Genomic DNA, 19,695 nt, shown 5'->3' with positions numbered 1-19,695 from the left:
TGAGGTTGTCTCTGGTATTATTAACTCAGCTTTTGTCTTCCCTCAAGTTAACCAGAATCCCTCCCTATGGTGAAAGTAATGGTTGTTTTGTGGATTTGTTAGTCTGAAAGAATGAGGAATTAGGAAACTCCAATCTCTAAAATAGAGAACATTGCTTTTTACAATTTACATTAAACTTGTGTGTGATAAGTTATTTGCTGTTACATAGTATAAATCAGGAGAAAAACAACAACAACAACAACTTTTTGTTCAGAATAGAAACACATTCCAAAACTGTTGACAAAATAAGTTTTTCTTAAGGTACACAAGAAACTGCAGGGTGTTCCAGACTTGGGACATTAAAGTCAGGGTAAGAATAATCTTTAAGGGTCAGTTTATCATTTTTTTTTTTTTGTGACTTAGAGTTTTCCCTTCATCCCAAACCACTCAGAAACTAAGGGAACTTCTCGTTTTTAAGAACAGAAAGTGGCAGAACTGAAAAGACATCAGAGGTCATATCCTGCACCCTTCTTATAGGTGAGGGAACTGCAATCTGGGAGTTGCTTTAAGTTTTCTAAATATTTAACATGAAGCATTCCACCCCCACCCCCAAAAGTCAAGAACAGATTGAGACTACAGATGGCATGGTAGTGGACATGTTTACATTTATGTTCTTAAAGCTCTTAAATTGGACCTGAATGATCCAAGAAATTATTTCTGTCAGTGGAGTTTTATTCACTTTGTGTTCATTAGAAATGCAGAAAACGTTAAGCTCTTTATATCAAAAAATTGGACAGTACACAATATCGAAAGGCATCTGCTTTAATCAAAACTCAGCTAGTTCATGGCAACTAGACTTTTATTGTATGGTTAGAAAAAAATGCTTTCACAAAAATATTTGGAAAAATACCATTTCATAGCTAAGTCTTACAGGGAGGAGAATTAACAAAACTTGAGTTTTGCACAGTAATATATAGGGAGTACATCTGAGCTTGTGCCCAGTGCTCCAAGGAAGGCCTGTCCTTTCGGGCCCCACAAATACAGGACGAGGGCATTACGATGAAGCAAACAATATATATTTGCTGGAACTTTGTTTTTAACTCACTGTGCCTTGACAGTATTGCTCATGTGTCTCTAACTTTGATTTCTAAAGCCATAGAATACAGAAGTACAGCTCCCTCTTCTCATCAAGTGCCGGTGATCCTAAGTGGGGTAGGAGTGTCAGGCCAGCTCCTTCATTCAGTGCGTCTGTTTTTAATACTAATAAGGCAATTTGACACAAATTATTCCTGTGGAACTAAGATCAGTTTTATCTCCTTAAATTGTGCTTTGAGTGCTAGTGACCTCAGGTAATGTGCAAAGAACAGGTAAGCGAACTGAAAATTGAGACCTCTGGGACCAGACACCGGCAGCTGAAAGGGAACAACACAAGAGCCCGTCACCTGGGTGGGCGGGCGGGCTCGGTGAGGGACCGGCAGGCTTCCTCTGGTCACCTGCTGCCCTTGCCGTTGCCATCCAAGGTACCTGGTTACCCTGGGCTCGCCTGCCCCTGTTCTGGATGTTCTGAAGGGAGAAGATTCAGTGGTTGGGCACGTGCCAGTGCGGTAAAGAAAGGAACTTGCTACTGTCCCTTCCTTCAGCGAGAACACTGGAAACTTGTTTTTGCCGCGTGTCTTCTGACAGAGCCTGATGTGAGTGCTGTTTCTTGGGCCCTCTTTTTCCCGGTTTCCTTTCTCGTATAATTTGGCCACTATTCTTTCATTTGTGTTTGTGATCTCTCAGTCGGAACAAATGTTTCCTTTGCAGTAGCTAAGAATTCTGTCTTCTGTTCTACATGTTCCTTCCTTATCACATAGATCCTCCATTCTTTCACTGTTCATGAAAGTTCAGAATGAAGTAGATCCAATATTTAGATACGAAGGTATGAAAGAAACAGATTCTCCTCTGTTCTCATCATCAAGACCAAACTATGTCTTGATGATATCGGATGCTGCGCTAATCTGTTTACCTGGTTCTTTTTCCTGCCTGGCCCCAGTTTGGTATCTTGACTAACTCTGATGATGCAGGCCTCCTAATTCCTTGTCCATAGTTTGACATAACAGAGCATATATTTCCAAGATAATTCTATGTTGCAAGATCTATGCTCTGTTAAAATGAGCCAGTAGTGAGGTGTTGGTGCTTGGTGACAGAACCGTACTGCTGTGGTGTCAGAGTGGCGACAGAGAATTCTTGCTAGATGTGGACCTGGCAGGCATCCCTGCTACACCCCTGGGACATAGGGGCCCAGGCACAGGAGGAACCTGAGGTTAACATATTTATAAGAAAACTCAACAGTCTACATCATATGTGTGCTGAAAAATTTAGTGTGGCTATGGCTTTGTGTCCTCACCCTAATACTGTATCTTTTAAATAGTAAATGACTTTGGAGCAAAAGTGGCCTGTTGTGAGATACAAAATGAATGAAAAATGGCAACATCTAGGCTGTTGTCTGAGTCATTAGTATGCTCAAAAACTTAAATTTTTCTTCACGAGCTCGAAAGATATTTTGCATTTTCAGAAAACCTTTGATCCTTAGCCTTCGGACTTCAGATCTTTATATTAACAGGGGACATGGTTTTTCTACTGTGTGAGTTTCTAGATTGCAAGTACAATAGGACAGTTCAAATCCTGGGACTAGGTAAAATGAAAGTTGAAGGACTAGGTGTCCTTTGGCAACTGAAAGATGGCACACAACTCACTTCAAAGGACACTCTTTGTCCACACAACAGGGAGAGTTCACTTTGTGGGTTTGAAAGGATAGTTGTTAAAATTAAAGGTAGCGTTTCTGCCTGCTTCCAAGGCCAAATACATATTTATCTCATTAAAAAGGTCACAGTCTTTTTCTGCCTTCCTTTAGCTATCAGTGACAAGGGTCTGTTGAATCTTAGTAAGAATTTAATGCACACAGACTTAAGTAATTCCCTTTCCAACTAAATCAGTGTGTAACAAATCTGGATGAAAAGACCATTCTAGAGACCGAGTCCCAGTTTTTCTGCAGCCTATGTTTTCTTAGTGTCTTCTTCCACTCCCAGATTTTCTGTTCCATCGATTTTAAACAGTACTTAGTTCTTGGGAAGAAAAAAATTCCCCAAAAAGTTAGCCAAATTTAAGAAAATAGTATATGGGGCGCCTGGGTGGCTCAGTGGGTTAAGCCGCTGCCTTCGGCTCAGGTCATGATCTCGGGGTCCTGGGATCGAGTCCCGCATCGGGCTCTCTGCTCGGCGGGGAGCCTGCTTCCCTCTCTCTCTCTCTGCCTGCCTCTCTGTCTACTTGTGATCTCTCTCTGTCAAATAAATAAATAAAATCTTTAAAAAAAAAAAAAAGAAAATAGTATATGGCTGGAAATGCCTTATGAGCATCGTTACCATAAAAAAAATACACGAGTACTGTTCCAGGGAGTGCTTGATCTTCTGTTTTGTAATGCAACTATATAGACTCATGCATAGACTGGTCCCACAGTACTCTGAATGGGAATGAGAGCCCATTACACCAACTCTCTACATCTTTGAGACAGTAAAACTTCATAGACCTGCAGCACTAAGAACAGGCTCTGCTTTCTACCTTGAGTAGGGCTTCTGTTATTTTAATATTTTGGTGTTCATAAAAATTCTTGTTTTGTTATATCACTGGGCTGCTTAATTCAATGCCATAAACTTTAGTGTCGTGACTTCTATAAATTGTGTCCTGTTCAGATGCCTGATGTGTGAGTCTTGAGTCCTATAATAACAGCTATGGTTAGTTAGGGACCTGAGGTCGAAGGTGGTTAAGAACGGGTTTCAAGGTGGACTTCTACAAGGGGTGCTTTCTACTGCTTGATCATATGTATTCAGTAGGGATCCTTGACACCAATGGCTTTGACAAACGACCCGCTAGTATTTACCATGGCTTAGGTGCAAGTTCCTTGCCAAGACATCTGAAAAATCCTTTTCGTAACTTGTGTGTGTAAATTAACAAATAGTTATCTTAAAAGGAGCATCTTTAAAATAACCATTTGATTTCTTTGGCGCTGCTACTAGTGCTCAGGAAGGAAGTGGTCCGACACACAGCTGGCACCGTGGTGCGGGCCCGTGCTTAGCCCTTTAAAATGGCTCCAGCCCAAGACCCAGCAGCGAGAATTTGCTGTTAACATAAAAGTGCTTATTGTATGTCATGTTCGGTACTCCTGTATACTCCTGATATTATCGTGGACTTTTTTTCCCTCCATCCCGATGGAGTAATTTATTTATTCACACCAGTTTTTGCTATTATTTCATGTATTTAAACTAGCACCAACTTCCTCCACAATTCTAGAAAGTTATCCTCGGCGTCCTACGGCATCAGGGCCCCTCACTCTCGATGTACGGGATGTCGTGGTACTTCATGTTGTTGCCCGCCCACTGCTGCAGGGCGTCGCTCAGGATTTCCTGCGACAGGCGGTGTGCAAACTCGAAGACCACGATTTCAGGCCCTCGTGGTTCCTTCACTTCCTTGTCGGCAGTAACTGGAGCAGGCATCTTCGGTAGAAATCTCTCTTCAGGAATAAAGCTTTCTTCGCTTGCATGTCGCTTCTCACTCTCAAATGTGGTCGGAAATGGGAAAGTTTGCTTTGATTTCATGCAGCCCATGTTACGTGGAGCGCTGAGTGCAGAGAAGCAGTAGCGGAGACTACTGCTGCGGCATCTCTGCAAAACGCTGGGCTTGTCCACGTGAAACTGACCAGAGCTTTTCCTTTCCAGGCACTTAGAAATCAGTGTTTCTTCTTGCCAGTCTTCACCTGTAGTGTTTATCTGTGAAAAGAAAAGTTTCATTTTGAAGCTACCAAATGCAAAATACTGTGTAATTAGGTAGCATGTAGAGACCATCCCTTTACCACTTTGGTCACTTGTGAGGTAAGAATAGCTTTATCTTATCAACAGAAAGAACACAACTCAGTAAAATTGGCAATTTACAAAACAGGAAAATATTTTTTCAAGGTCTGGAAAATTTTATAAATCTAAAAACAGTTTAAATTTGCTAGCCTAGATTTATTTTTGTATACCAGGGTTCAGCAAACTAGCCTTTGGCTCAAATACTAGCTGCCTGTTTTTGTAAATTAAGTTTATTCGAACACAGCTATGCTGTTTGTATGTTGGCTCTGGCTAATTTCATGCTACGGTGCAGAGATGAGTGGTTTTGATGGAGACCATGTGTCCTGAAATGCCTGAAATAATCACTCTCTGGCCCTTCATAGAAAATATTTGCCAGCCCCTGATCTGTCCTGTTGAAGGAAACAAGCATATAAAACATTTGCTCCTGCCTCAAACCTCGTGAGCCTACACGTTCCTGGGCTGTTATCAGAGTCAGGCTCTGTCTGTCCCCTGGTTAGATGTTTACAACTAAAGAGACAGAATAACAGCCTTGAGGCAACACAAGTTAGATGTGGCAAAGCCACCTCTAGATGTTCCCTATGAAACTATAGGAAAAGTTCAGATTAAAATGGGCTAAAGGTTTCCTCCCTAAAATGTCTCACTCTTGTCTGATGTCTGGCCAGAAAGTAGGCTGCGGTGCTCATGATGTGCGTTCTGAGCCTCGCAACTGGGTGCTCTCTCTGAATGAACTTCTCTTGAGATAGGACTTCAGGGTAGCTGAGTACAAAGCAACGTCGCTGGAGGGAGTCTAGCCATGAGAAAGCACAGGTGAAGTCTCCGCGGCACTATGCACCAAAAAGACGGAGCTCTAGAAAGGCTCGTAAAATCAAACTCGGCTGGCTGACTTCTGAAACAAAACTATCGATCTAAAGGACATTATTTTTATTAAACAATGTCTGCTTTTAGTAAATACACACGTAATAAGGTATAGAACTAAATATACAAAAGGTAGCACAAAGGTCAACAGATCATGGGGTAGAGAGAGATTTATTTTTTTCCTTTTGAGTATTTCTTGAATTTATCTCTTGACTATATTACTAATGATGGGAAAATTGTTATTTTAATATAGATCCCAAATTTGAAAAAAAAAAAAGATTTAAAATGCATGGTAGTTTTAAAGTAGTTTATAATAAGCCCAGAACAGGTAACCTTTGCTATTTGACAATATTTAGATTTCTACAAAATCTCCCAATTTCTCCCATACTACTACCCCTTATAAGGACATATGGTCGGGAAGTGGAAGAAATCTAGTCCTCTGCTTTTATTACCCTTAGTTCCATATACCTTGCCAAAGATGTGTTTCCAAAATGGAGCAAGAGATGTGTATCGCTTGGTTTACTAGACAACTCCTTAAAGACAGGAACTGTCCTGGTTGTACATCACCAAGGTATAATGGCTTACACAGTATCCGTTTTGTACTATGAGGAATGGTTAAGGGAATTGTACATAGTTAACCTGAAAATGATTATTCAATAAATGTCAAATGAAAGGCAATGAGTAAGCCAGCTGGGTGGCTCAGTCATTTAAAGTCTGTTTTCAGCTCAGGTCATGATCCCAGAGGCCTAGGATCAAATCCCACATAGGGCTACCTGCTTCGTGGGGAGTCTGCTTCTCCCTCTGCCCCTCCTCCCACTTTTTTTTCCTCTCTCAAAAAAAATTTTTTTTTTTTAAACAATGAATAGAGTCTTCATGATAATTCTGTTTTCTAGGATCTCTGGTTTTGCAAAAGCAGCTTTCAAAGTAGTACCAGGTTTACCCTCACCAAAATGACTTTAAACCTGGACAAAATATATCTGAACAACAGCGGAGGACTGTGATCCTCAAGAGAAGGGAAACACGGAATGTTAAACTCCACAGTTTAGCATCGTGCCTGGAAACATCTTTGAGCGTTATCTCAGGGAGGTTGGGCCCGAGCAGAGTGGCAGTCCTGCTGAGTTGAAGAGGTTGGAATCCTGAGGGTAGATGAAATTTCCAGAGACAAGGGAGCTGTGGGGAGAGGCAGAAATGGGGTCTTTCATTGATGGGGTCTCATCAAGATCACGTGAGGACTTAGGACGTGCACATACAGGGAGAGGATTTGCAAGACTTATCATAAGTTAGTGCTCTAGAACCCTTGGAGTTCCAAGACCAGCCTCAGTGGAGAAGCCTCACAGAAACCTTAGGAGGCAGGTGTGAATCCTAGAGCAGGGGTTGACAAACTTTCTTAAAGGGCTGGGTAGCATAGAATGCAGGTTTTTAAGTCAGATGGTCTGTGTCCCAGCTGTGCGGTTCTGCTGTTGTAGTGCAGAAGCGGCACTTCTGCTGCAGGTGCTCCCGGCAGTTCAGCGTCTGACTCTTGATTCCAGCGAAGATCATGATCTCAGGGTTGTGAGGTCAGGCCCTGGGTTGGGCTCTGCATGGCACAGAGCCTGCTTAAGAGATTCTTTCTTCTTCTGCCTCTCTGCCGATTTGCGCATACACACTCACTTTCAAGAAAAAAAAAGGCCCTAGATAATATGTGAACAAGTAGGCAGTGCCTGTGTTCCAATAAAACCTCACAAAAACAGGCTAGCTAGCCATAGGCCATGTGGGACTAAGTTCCAACAAAGAAGAAAACAGTACCATATAAAAGATAATGACATAATCCAGACTCCTGTCCATAATGTCCATCCTAGAATAAAAAACGACTTGCTATGCAAAGCAGGAAAATGTGCCCCATGTCCAAGAAAAAAGTTACTAGAAATAGACTCCAAAATGACCCAGCATTTGGTAGTTAACTAAATAGAACTGTAGAGCTGCTTATGTTCAAGGACATAAAGGAAAAATGATCATAAAGACTGAACAAGTAGAGAATCTCAGCAATGGGAAGTGTAAAGAAAAAAGTAAACCCAAGAACTAAAATGAAAAACTCATTTGTATGAGCTATTGAATACTTAAGAAAGGATTAATGAACATATATCTATAGATCTGTCCAATCTGAAAAATGGGGGAAAGATAAAGTATGTCTTAAGAACAATAAGGATTTAGACACATTGAACCCAGAGAACAACAGGAAAGGAAGAATGTAAGAAGAAAGAAAATGGGACAATTAGAAAACAGTAAAGTGACTGACTTAAATCTTTACATATCAAAAATTTAGAAGGAAATGGACTAAACATTTCAGCTTAAAGACTTAAAAAGTAAAATTCAAGCCACACAAACATAGTCAACAGATCTTTGACAAAGGAGCAAAGGTGATAAGAGTGGAGCAAAGAGTCTTTTCAACATGTGCTGAAACAGCTGTGTAGCCACATGTAAAAAACCTAGACACAGACCTATACCCTTCACCAAAATTAACTCAAAATGGATCACAGACCTAAGTGTAAAACATGAAACTATAAGACTCCTAGAAGATAGCATTTAGGAGATAAATCTAGATAAATCTAGAGGACCTTGCATTTGGCAATCACCTTTGAGATACACCACCAAAGGGCATGAAAGAAATAATTGAGAATTTGTTTAAAAACTTTGGCTTCATGGAAGACACTGTCAAGACAACAAGAAGCCACAGACTGAGAGAAGATATTTGCAAATTACCTTCAATGTACAAAGAACTCTTAAAACTCAAGGAAACAACCTGATTTAAAAATGGGCAACAGATCTAAACTGATGCCTCACCAAAGAAGAAATGAAGATGTCAAATAAACATATGAAAAGGTGTTCAACATTCTACCTTGGGGAACAAATTAAAACAACACTGAGATACCATTATAACTTACAAAAATGGTGAAAATTCAAACACTGATGACATCAAATGCTGACAAGGATGACTCATTCATTGCTGGTGAGAATGCAAAATAGTACAGCCACTTTGGAAGTAAGGGTGGAGTTTCTTACCAAACAAAACCTAATCTTACCATATGAACTCGTAGTCACACTCCTTGGTATTTACCCAAATGAACTGAGAAATTGTGTCCACACCAAAGTCAACATATGGATGTTTATAGTAGTTTTGTTCTTAATTGCCAAAAGTTGGAGGTATCCAAAATGGCCTTTGGGTAACTGGATAAACGGGTATATCCAGACGATGGAGTATTATTAGGTGCTAAAGAGAAGTGAGTTGTCAAGCCATGGAAGGAAAAGGAGGAAGCTTAAATGCTTATTACTAAGTTAAGCCAATCTTTCCAACTCTGATATTTTGGAAAGGGTAAAACAAAGGAATAGTAAAAAGTCCATTGGTTGTTGCCAGGGGTTAGAGAGGAGGGAGGGTTGAATAGGTGAAACACAGACCATTTGTAGGGCAGTGGACTACTCCATATGATACTACAATGGTAGATACATTTCCATTATATATTTGTCAAAATCCATAGAATGTACAACACAGAATGAACCTTAATGTAACTATGGGCTTGGAGTGATGGTATGTCAGTGTAACAAATGTAGCATTCTGGAGTGGGATACTGATAGGAGGTGAGGCCGTATGTGTTGAGGGTGGGGATGCAGGGGCTCTCTACTGCCTTCAATTTTGCTGTGACCCTAAAACTGCTCTAAAAAATAAAGTCTTTTAAGAATCCAACCACATATGTTACCTACAAGAGAGGTACATTAAATATAAAGGTTGCAAGCAAGAGGGTTAGAAAGGATACACCTTGCAAATAGGAAGCATGAAAAATACTGCTGACATTCAGACAAAGTAGAGTTCAAGACCAGGGGGATTATCAGATAGAGGCATCTGTGTGTGTCAATGAGGAAGATATGACAATCATAAATATATATGTAACTATTAACAGAGTTTGAAAGTAGAGAACTCAAGGGAGAAATGAACATTGCTCTCAGTAACTGAGAGAATATCCAAAGGAAAAAACAAGGAATTCAAGTTTTGAACCACACTAGGATTCACCTTGGGCTGACATTTATAAAAGGCTGTACCCAACAGCGGTAGGATATATACTCTTAAAAAAAAACTACATGGTGGTCTCAAAAAATTTCAAAACCTTGTAAGCTTTATTTCCCAACCATTAGAGTTAAATTAGAAATAAGTGGCAATAAAAAAACCAGAAAAGCCCCCCAGTACCTGGAAACTATCACATTTCTGAATAAACCATGGGACACAGAAGAAATTATAAGGAAATTAAAATGTTTTCAACTAAATAGAAACCATAACATACCAAAAATTTTGAAATGCACCACAAAAACTTAGAGGGAAATTAATGGGATTTCAAATGCTTGTAGCAAAAAAGGTTTAGTTTAAATCAGTGATCTAAGCTTTTACTTTAAGAAGCTAGAAAAAGAAAAGTAAACCCAAAGTAAGTAGAAGGAAATAAAATGGGTAAGAACAGAAATCAATGAAGGCAAAAAGGGCAAACGTAGAGAAAAGCAATGAAACCAATGCTGGTTTTTAAAAAGATTTAATAAAATAGATAAGTCTCTAGTCTGATCAAGAAAAATGATAGGACACACATTGCCAAGATGTATGCAAGAAAAGAGTACAGATGCTATGTACAAGACCAACATGGGAATATTATGAACTTTATATCAATACCAAATGACCAAAACTAGCACAAGAGAAAGTCTTTATCAATTAGCTCTTTATCTATTAAAGAAATTGGATTTGTAATTTGAATCTTTCCAAAAAAGAAACCTCCAGGCCTAAGTTGCTAGCTAGAGCTCTAAATTCTTTCAAACACTCCAGGAAAGAATACGAGTCTTAAGCTCTTCAGAAAACAGAAAACACCTAAATTTATTCTGTGTCATGTCAGGATTACACTGTTAACAGAAGCTAAGACACTTGAAAGGGGAAAAAAAGGCAAAAACAAAAACAAACAAAAAAAAAACCTCTACAAGCCAGTAACCCTCAGGAACACAGACATAGACCTTTTTTTTTTTTTTAAGATTTTATTTATTTATTTGACAGACAGAGATCACAAGTAGGCAGAGAGGCAGAGAGAGAGAGAGGAGGAAGCAGGCTCCCTGCTGAGCAGAGAGCCCGATGCCGGGCTGGATCCCAGGACTCTGGGATCATGACCTGAGCTGAAAGCAGAGGCTTTAACCCACTGAGCCACCCAGGCGCCCCAACCTTTTTTTTTTTTTAATGGCAAACTGAATTCCTATATAAAATGGTTACTACATCATGACAAGTGGGATTTATACCAGGAATGCAAGAAAGAATGTACTATTCAAAAGTCAAGAAATACGTATTAACATAAAAAAGATTACCGTAGCTAGATAATCCTAACAATAAATGCAGAAAAAACATCTGGTAATATCATTAGCACCATTCATGATAAAAATTCTCAGCAAACTAGCAATAGGAATTTCCTCAAACTAATGTTAACCTTAATGGTAAAAGACCAATAATTTTTCTATGATAGGAATAAATCAGCAATGTTCATTCTCATGATTGCTGCTAATGTTGCATTAGGGGGAGGGAAGAAATCCAAAGACTGTCAGGAAGAGAAAGGAAATTGCCTTCATTTGCGATGTCATGATTGTGTATGTAGAAAATCCTAAGGATTATGAATATGTACAAAAAATTAGGATATTTTAGCAAAGTCTTAAGATCTAAAACTGATATACAAAAATCAACCATTTATACTTAGTGAATAATTGGGAGATGACATTAATGCCACTTACAGTTGGGTGAAAAGTATAAATAGGGATAAACATAACAAAATATATGAAAGAACTACATTGTATATTGTGTATTTGTGTACTTGTATGAATAATACAAATTGTTACCGAGAAAATCTAAATAGAAATGTTTATGATATCAAAGACAATATTGTTAAGGTGTTACTGCTCCCCAAAATGATGTATATATATTTCTAAGTATTCATTTAAGACAAATTGAAACATGTCAGCAAAAAAAAGAAAAGTATTTGCATAATAATGTCCACTGAAGCTTTATTCACAGCAGTCAAAGCTGAAAACAACTGAAATGTCCATCTGTGGGCCTAATGGTTAGGGACATTTGGGATCTCCATGAAATGGAATACTAGTTGACAAAAAAGAATGCAACAACATGGGTGAGTCTCAGAAATATGTTGAGCCAGATACAAAAGTCTGATGATATTTCTATGAATTTTAAGAATGGAATATTAATCCCATAAATGGACACCATAAGTGATTCTCTTTGGGTAAGGACTGCTTAGAAGGGGACATGAGAGAATTTTCTGAGTAATGGAAATGTACATCTTGATTAGAGTGTTGATTACGTGGATATTTACACTTGTCAGAATTTGTTAAATTGTACTATTACTTTACTCCAATTTTTACTTCAATAAAATATATGTAACAGTTTTTGAGAATATCCTGGGAGACCTAAATCCAGGGGACATTTATACCTGAAAAGGGATGCGTGCTTGAATCAGTCTAAAATTCTAGCTCTTAAAGTGGTGGGGCAGCGTCCAAAGCACAGACTAACTCATGTATGATTCCTGTGATAGACATGTGGTTTCTTTTGTTCTCACCCTGGCCTGAATCAGCCCAAACTGAGTGGTCATATTTATCACCTACAGAAGAGCAAGAAGCCGCCTTCTACCCACCATTGCCAGTTCAAGGGCTTTATCCATTTCTTACTTCCTTTGGGAACTTGGGGAGTGCTTTGGGTTGGAATAATGTCAATAAAAGAGAAATCAATTTGAAAATGTGCAGGCCTTTTTCCTTAACAGTATTGTTCCTGAAGTAGTAGCTATAGGGGTAGAGTGGGGAGAGGGATGTATAACTTTACCGAAAGAACTAGATTGAAGAGTATAGCAAGGGATAGAATGTTACTAGTTTGAGTACATCTCTCAATGGTCTGTAGGACCTCCAAGTACTTGGTAAGATATTTGTGTCATAACTTTCTGTTACTTTAGCCATAGTGTTTTTATCAATAATAGAAGACTGCTGTTCTGTAGTTGCTCTTCACTGCAATTTACTACTTATGTTTACCATCTCCTTCTTCCCAACTCAGATGAAATGGCAAACAGGCATTATTTCCCCTTGCAGAGGAAACTGACTCAGAGAGGTCACATGGCAACTAATCATGGAACTTCCATCCCTAATTCAGTCTCCTCTTGGAATAACAGTTGCTCCAACAATACCTTATCCAGTCATAGCTTATGTTTTTAAGTATTAAATATCCTCTTGAATTTATAGAACTTCATTGAATTATATTCAAAACTTGAATTACAGAACTAGTTTTGAAGTGGATTCTTGCCAATAAAAGACCCAACCTGCTTCCTTTCCAGGATCTTGTTGCTTTGCTCATTGCCCCAGTCCTTGGCCTGGTCTCCATGAGCAGGGACATTATGGCCCAGAGCTTCCCAGTTTCCCAAACAGACTACCACCGTAGGACTGGCTGTCAACTCTGGCTTTCAGGTCCTGTCTTGGGTAAAATGGCATTGGTATATTCATGTCATTGGGTAATCAGCTGATCCAATAACTAATCGAATTGCTCATCGCATCCTCAGAGAAGATGCAGCTGCCCATACACAATGGCTTTGGTAAACTGTCCTACATTTTGCTTAATCAGATTTTAGTTCTGCCATTTCTATCCCACAGAAGTCTCTTGAGGTTCATCATGAATAAGGAAGTATGATCAATCCTTAAAGGAAAGTCAGAGCCAAAACCAAAAAATTTTTGCTGCTAATGTTTATAGTAGCTATTCAAATACTTGATGGACATCTTAAAACACAATTATAATTAAAGAATAAGTTTTGTATAATTTTCATCTCCCTCTTTTAATAAGTTAGTTGAGTCACAACAGAAAATTTCAACAGTGTTATTAATACAAGTCAGTAGTTTAGCAGATCATACAATTAGCTGTCTTAGGATAGCATATGGGATCAGCTGTCCCATGTTAATTTTAAGACTATGTCATTCATCTGTCTGGTTGGGAAGTTACTATGACTATCAACTGAAGGCATAATACAATAAATGCTGGATATTAAACAAAGTATTTTAGCTCTTATCATTTTAACTGGATGGCTACTGAAAAATAAAATATTAAAAATACAATTTTCAAAATTGAGCCAAGAAATAAACCCATACTATTTGGCCAGTTAATCTGTGACAAAGGAGGCAAGAATATGCAACGGGGAAACTGGACAGCTACACACAAAAGAATGAAAGTGGACCACTTCCTCACACCCTATACAGAAATAAACCCAAAACAGATTAAAGATCTAAATGTGAGACCTAAAAACCTAAAACTCCTAGAAGAAAACATAGTCAGTAATCTTTTTTTTTTAAGATTTATTTATTTTTAGAGAGGGATTTTATTAGAGTGGGGGGGAGGGGCAGAGGGAGGGAGAGTCTTAAGCAGACTCTGTGCTGAGCACAGAGCCCAACACGGGTTGATTAGACACTTAACCCTTGCACCACCCAGGCGTCCTTGCAGTAATCTCTTTGACATCAGCTGTAGAAACATTTTTTTAGGTAGGTCTCCCAGACAAGAGAAACAAAAGCAAAACTAAACTATTGGGACTATAGCAGAATAAGACGCTTTTGCACAGCAAAGGAAATCATCAACTAAATGCAAAGGCAACCTACTGAATGGGTGAAGATTTTGCAAATGATATATCTGAAAAGAGGTTAACATCCAAAATATATAAAGAACTTCTATGACCCAACACCAATAGTCTGATTAAAAAAATGGGCAGATGACCTGAAGAGATTTTTTTTTTCAAAGAAGACCTACACATGGCCAACAGACACATGAAACGATGCTCAACATCATTAATATCAGAGAAATGCATATTGAAACCATGAAATATCACCATATACCTGTCAGAATGGCTAATATCAAAAAACAAATAAATGTTGGTTAGGATGTGGAGAAAGAGGAACCCTTGTGTGCTGTTGGGAATGCAAATTGGTGCAACCACTGTGGAAAACAACATGACGGTTTCTAAAAAAGTTAAAAATAGAAATATCACATGATCCAGTAATTTAACCAAAGGATACGGAAACACTAATTTGGAAAGATACATGCACCCCTATGTTACTGCAGCATTCTTTACAATAACCAAGATATGGAAGCAACCCAAGTCCATCAGTAGATGAATGGAAAAAGATGATGTGATGTATGTGTACACACTCAAACACAGTGGAATACTATTCAGCCATAAGGAGAAATGAGATCTTAGCATTTGCAACAACGTGGGTAAACCTAGAGAGTATAATGTTAAGTGAAATAAGTCAGAGAAGGATAAGTACCATATGATGTCACTTATATGTGAAACCTAAAAACAAATGAACAAAGAAACAAAAAACAGACTCCGAAAATCAAAGAACAAATTGGTGGTTACCTGAGGAAAGATGAAGGGAAGATGGGTGAAACAATAAAGGGCATTAAGAGGTACAAACTTCCAATGATAAGTCATGGAGATGAAAAGTACAGCATAGGGGATGTAGTCATTAATATACACTTAATATACACATTAATCTACAGTTATGATAAGCACTGAGTAATGTATAGAATTACTGGATATGTCGTACACCTGAAACTGATGTAACATTGTATGTTAATCATACTTCAATAAAAATACTGAAAATCCATTTCTTTTATACTTTATAATCTTAACATACACAAAGAGTGGGGTGCCTGGGTGGCTCAGTCGGTTAAGTGTCTGCTTTGGCGTGGGTCATGATCTCAGAGTCCTGGGATTAGTCTTGCATGAGGCTTCCTGCTCAGTGGGCAGTCTGCTTCTCTGCCTCTGCCCCTCCCCCACTTGAGCACGCACACATACATTTTCTCTGTCAAATAAAATCTTTAAAAAAAAAAATACACAAATAACTGCCAATGATGGGCACCTGGGTGGCTCAGTCTGTTAAGCATCTGACTCTTGATTTTGGCTCAGGTTATGATCTCAGGGTGGTAAGATGCAGTCCCCTGTCTCCACTCAGTGCAGAGCCTGCTTGAGATATCTCTCCCTCTGCCCCTCCCCACACTTGTGCACAAGCTCTTTAAATAAATAAGCAAACAAGCAAATAAAATCTTTTAAAAAGGACTGGGAGCAAGATGGTAGAGGAGTAGGAGACTTAAATGTCATCGGGTCCCAGGAGTTCAGCTAGATACTTACCAAACCATCCGGAACACCTACAAACCCAACAGGAGATCAAAGAGAAGAAATGGAGCAATTTTAGGAACAGAAAAGCAACCACTTTCCAGAAGGCAGGACATGTGGAGAAGTGAATCTGAGCTGACCTATGGGAAAAGAGACAGGGGGAGGAGGGGCCAGCCACCCACAAGCGGTGGAGCAGCAGAGCACAAAATTGGAACTTTTAGAAGTCTGCTCCACTAAGGGACATCACTCCAGAGGCTAAGTGGGGGTTGGAGCCCTCTCAGGGACAGTGGTCTCAGGCCCTTCGTGGTGACAGAATGACCAAGTTGCCTGAGTGTGGCAGAGCTCCCAGATATCAGAGTGGGGAAGCTGGTTGCAGAGACTGAGCAGAGGAATGGGCTCTCAGCTCAGAGTTGCCATAAACCGTGATCCCTGGCACAGTTGGGCCACTACTCTTTGAGCAGAGACCCAAGTGGCAGATTTGGGGAGACTCACCTTCCTCCCCCAGGAGGAGAAGTGTGGGAGCATGCTGCAGGAGTCTGCTGGGTTTGGAGACTCCAAATGGGGCTGTGCACCAGAAATAGAAATGCTTGGTCACAGGCTGGGTGAACATGAGGTGCAGCCAGAGACCAGGGAAAAAGAAGTGATTAACTGCTTTTCTCTGAGGGTGCACTAAGGACTGGGGTCCAAGCTCTTGGTTCCTCTAGGCCATAGATTGGGAGGCCGCTATCTTCATTCCTGTCCTCCAAAGCTATATGGAAAGTGTTCAGGGAACAAAAGCTCCCAAGACCAAAACCGAGCAGATCACTCAGCCTGGCCCCTGACAAGGGCAGTGCAATTCTGCCTCGGGCAAAGCCATTTGAGAATCACTGCAACAGGCACCTCCCAAAGAAAATCAACAAGAACATCCAGCCAAGACCAGGTTCACAGATCAATGAGCACTGGAAAACTTCAGAGCTATGGGTATACACCACATAGAATTCACGGCTTGTATTTCCCATGATTCTTCAGTCTTTCAAAGTTAAATTTTTTTTAGTTTTATTTTTTTAATTCTATTTTTTAAGTTTTTCCTCTTTCCTATTTTAATTTTTTTTAACTTTTATCAATACCTTTAAAAAACATCTTTTAAAAATTTCATTGTTATACTCATATTCTATACCTTCATTGTATTTGACCATATTTTTGTAGACATAGGTTTTTCTTTCTTTAAAATTTTGGGATATACTTTCTTCTAATAAATCAAAATATACCCTAAATCTGTGCATGGCTTTATTGTAGTCTCCAGTGTGATCATTCTTTTCTATGTTTTTATTTTTTCAAACAACTTCTAATATTTTTCTTAGAATCTTTTTAAATTTTCATCCTTACAGTCATATTTCATCTCTTGGTCGTGTTTACCCTTATTTTTGTATGTAAGTTTTTCTTTCTTTAAAAATTTAAGAGGCAGTTTCTTCATATACACATATACACACATATACACATGTGTGTGTGTGCGCGCACACATGTGTTTTTTTTCCCTCTCCTTTCTTCTCTCCCCAGCTTTGGGTCTCTTCTGATTTGGTTACTGATTTGGTTACAGGATATTTTTCTGGGTCGTTGCTACCCTTTAGTATTTAGTCCTCTCATTCATCTATTCTTCTCTGGATAAAATGACAAGGCAAAAAAACTTACCTCAAAAAAAAAAAAAAAAAAAAAAAGAACAAGAGGCTAGGGACCTAATCAGTACAGACATTAGTAATATGTCAGAATTATAGTTCAGAGAGATGATTATCAAGGTGCTAGCTGGGCTCAAAGAAAGCATGGAAGATACTAGAGAATCCCTTTCTGGAGAAATAAAAGAAAATCTAAGTTGAAATTTAAAAAGCTATTAATGAGATACAATAACAAATGGAGGTTCTTACTGCAAGGATAAATGAGACAGAAGAGAGAATTAGTGATATAGAAGATATAGAGAAAAAGAGACAACTACTGGACCATGGGGGAGAATTCAAGAGATAAGTGATACCATAAGATGAAACAATATTAGAATAATTGAGATCTCAGAAGAAAAAGGGGGCAGAAGGTATATTGGAGCAAATTATAGCAGAAAATTTCCCTAATTTGGTGAAGGGAAAAAGCATCAAAATCCAGGAGGCACAGAGAACCACCCTCAAAACTGAGCAATAAATGAGAAAAATATGCAGCCAAGAATACTATATCCAGCTAGACTGGCATTGAAAATAGAAGGAGACATAAAAATTTTCCAGGACAAACAAAAACTAAAAGAATTTGTAAAACACCAAACCAGCCCTACCAGAAATATTGAAAGGGTCCTCTAAGCAAAAAAGAGAGCCTAAAAGTAACAGACCAGAAAGGAATAGAGACAATATACAGTAACAGTCACAGGCAATACAATGGCACTAAATTAATATGTTTCAATAGTTACTTTGAATATAAATGGACTAAATGCCCCAATTAAAAGACACAGAGTATTGGAATGGATTAAAAAAAAAAAGACCCATCAATATGCTATCTGCAAGAAACTCATTTTAGACCCAAAGACACCTCCAGATTTAAAGTGAGGGGTGGAAAAACAATTTACCATGCTAATGGACATGAAAAGAAAGTTGAAATGGCAATCCTTATATCAGATAAATTAGATTTTAAGCCAAAGACTATAATAAGAGATGAGGAAGGACACTATATCATACTTAAAGGGATCTTTAAACAATATCTAACATTTTAAATATCTATGCCCCTAACATGGGAGCAGCCAATTACATAAACCAGTTAATAACAAAATCAAAGAAACACATCAACAATAATACAATAATAGAGGGGATTTTAACACCCCTCTCACTGAAATGGATAGGTCATCCAAGCAAAAGATCAACAAGGAAATAAAGGCTTTAAGATTTATTTATTTATTTATTTATTTATTTATTTATTTGTCAGAGAGAGAGGGAGAACACAAGCAGGTAGAGCAGCAGGCAGAGGCAGAGAGAGAAGCTGGCTCCCTGCTGAGGAAGGAGCCCAATACGGGACTTGATCCCAGGACCCCGGGATCATGACCTGAGCCGAAGGCAGCAGCATAACCAACTGAGCCACCCAGGCGTCCCGGAAATAAAGGCTTTAAATGACACACTCGACCAGATGGACATCAGACATATTTAGAACATTCCATCCCAAAGCAACAGAATACACATTCTTCTCTAATACACATGGAACATTTTCAGAATAGATCACATCCTGGGTCTCAAATCAGGTCTCAACTGGTACCAAAAGATTGGGATCATTCCCTGCACATTTTCAGACCACAATGCTTTGAAACTAGAACTCAACCACAAGAGGAAATTTGGAAAGAGCTCAAATACATGGAGGCTAAAGAGCATCGTACTAGTGAATGAGCAGGTCAATGAGGAAATTAAAGAAGAATTTAAAAAATTCATGGAAACAAATGAAGATGAAAACACAACTGTTCAAAATCTTTGGGGCATAGCAAAGGCGGTCCTGAGAGGAAAGTATATAACAATACAAGCCTTTCTCAAGAAACAGGAAAGGTCTGAAGTACACAACCTATAGGAGCTGGAGAAAGAAGAGCAAAGAAAGCCTAGACCCAGCAGGAAAAGAGAAATAATAAAGATCAGAGCAGAAATCAATGAAATAGAAATCGAGAGAATAGAACAAATCAACAAAACTAGGAGCTGGTTCTCTGAAAGAACTAATAAGATTGATAAACCCCTAGCCAGACTTATCAAAAAGAAAAGAGAAATGACCAAAATTAATAAAACCATGAATGAAAGAAG

At 38.9% G+C, this 19,695-nt stretch overlaps 1 protein-coding gene across 1 annotated transcript in view; it reads right to left on the bottom strand.

Annotated features, from left to right (window-relative positions):
• Nucleotides 1–3,345: 3,345 nt before the first annotated feature.
• Nucleotides 3,346–19,695, bottom strand: part of C9H2orf88 (chromosome 9 C2orf88 homolog) — a 37,704-nt gene continuing 21,354 nt past the window's right edge. The window contains exon 2 of the mRNA XM_046019827.1: nucleotides 3,346–4,784. Within this exon, the coding sequence (XP_045875783.1) occupies nucleotides 4,335–4,622 (288 nt within the window). The 5' untranslated portion in view covers nucleotides 4,623–4,784 and the 3' untranslated portion in view covers nucleotides 3,346–4,334. The remainder of the gene's footprint in view (nucleotides 4,785–19,695) is intronic.

Source organism: Meles meles, chromosome 9 (assembly GCF_922984935.1).
Source record: "Meles meles chromosome 9, mMelMel3.1 paternal haplotype, whole genome shotgun sequence".
In the NCBI taxonomy this organism is placed as follows: domain Eukaryota; kingdom Metazoa; phylum Chordata; class Mammalia; order Carnivora; family Mustelidae; genus Meles; species Meles meles.
Note: the sequence above shows the minus strand (reverse complement) of the source record. Positions and strands in the feature narration are given on the sequence as shown.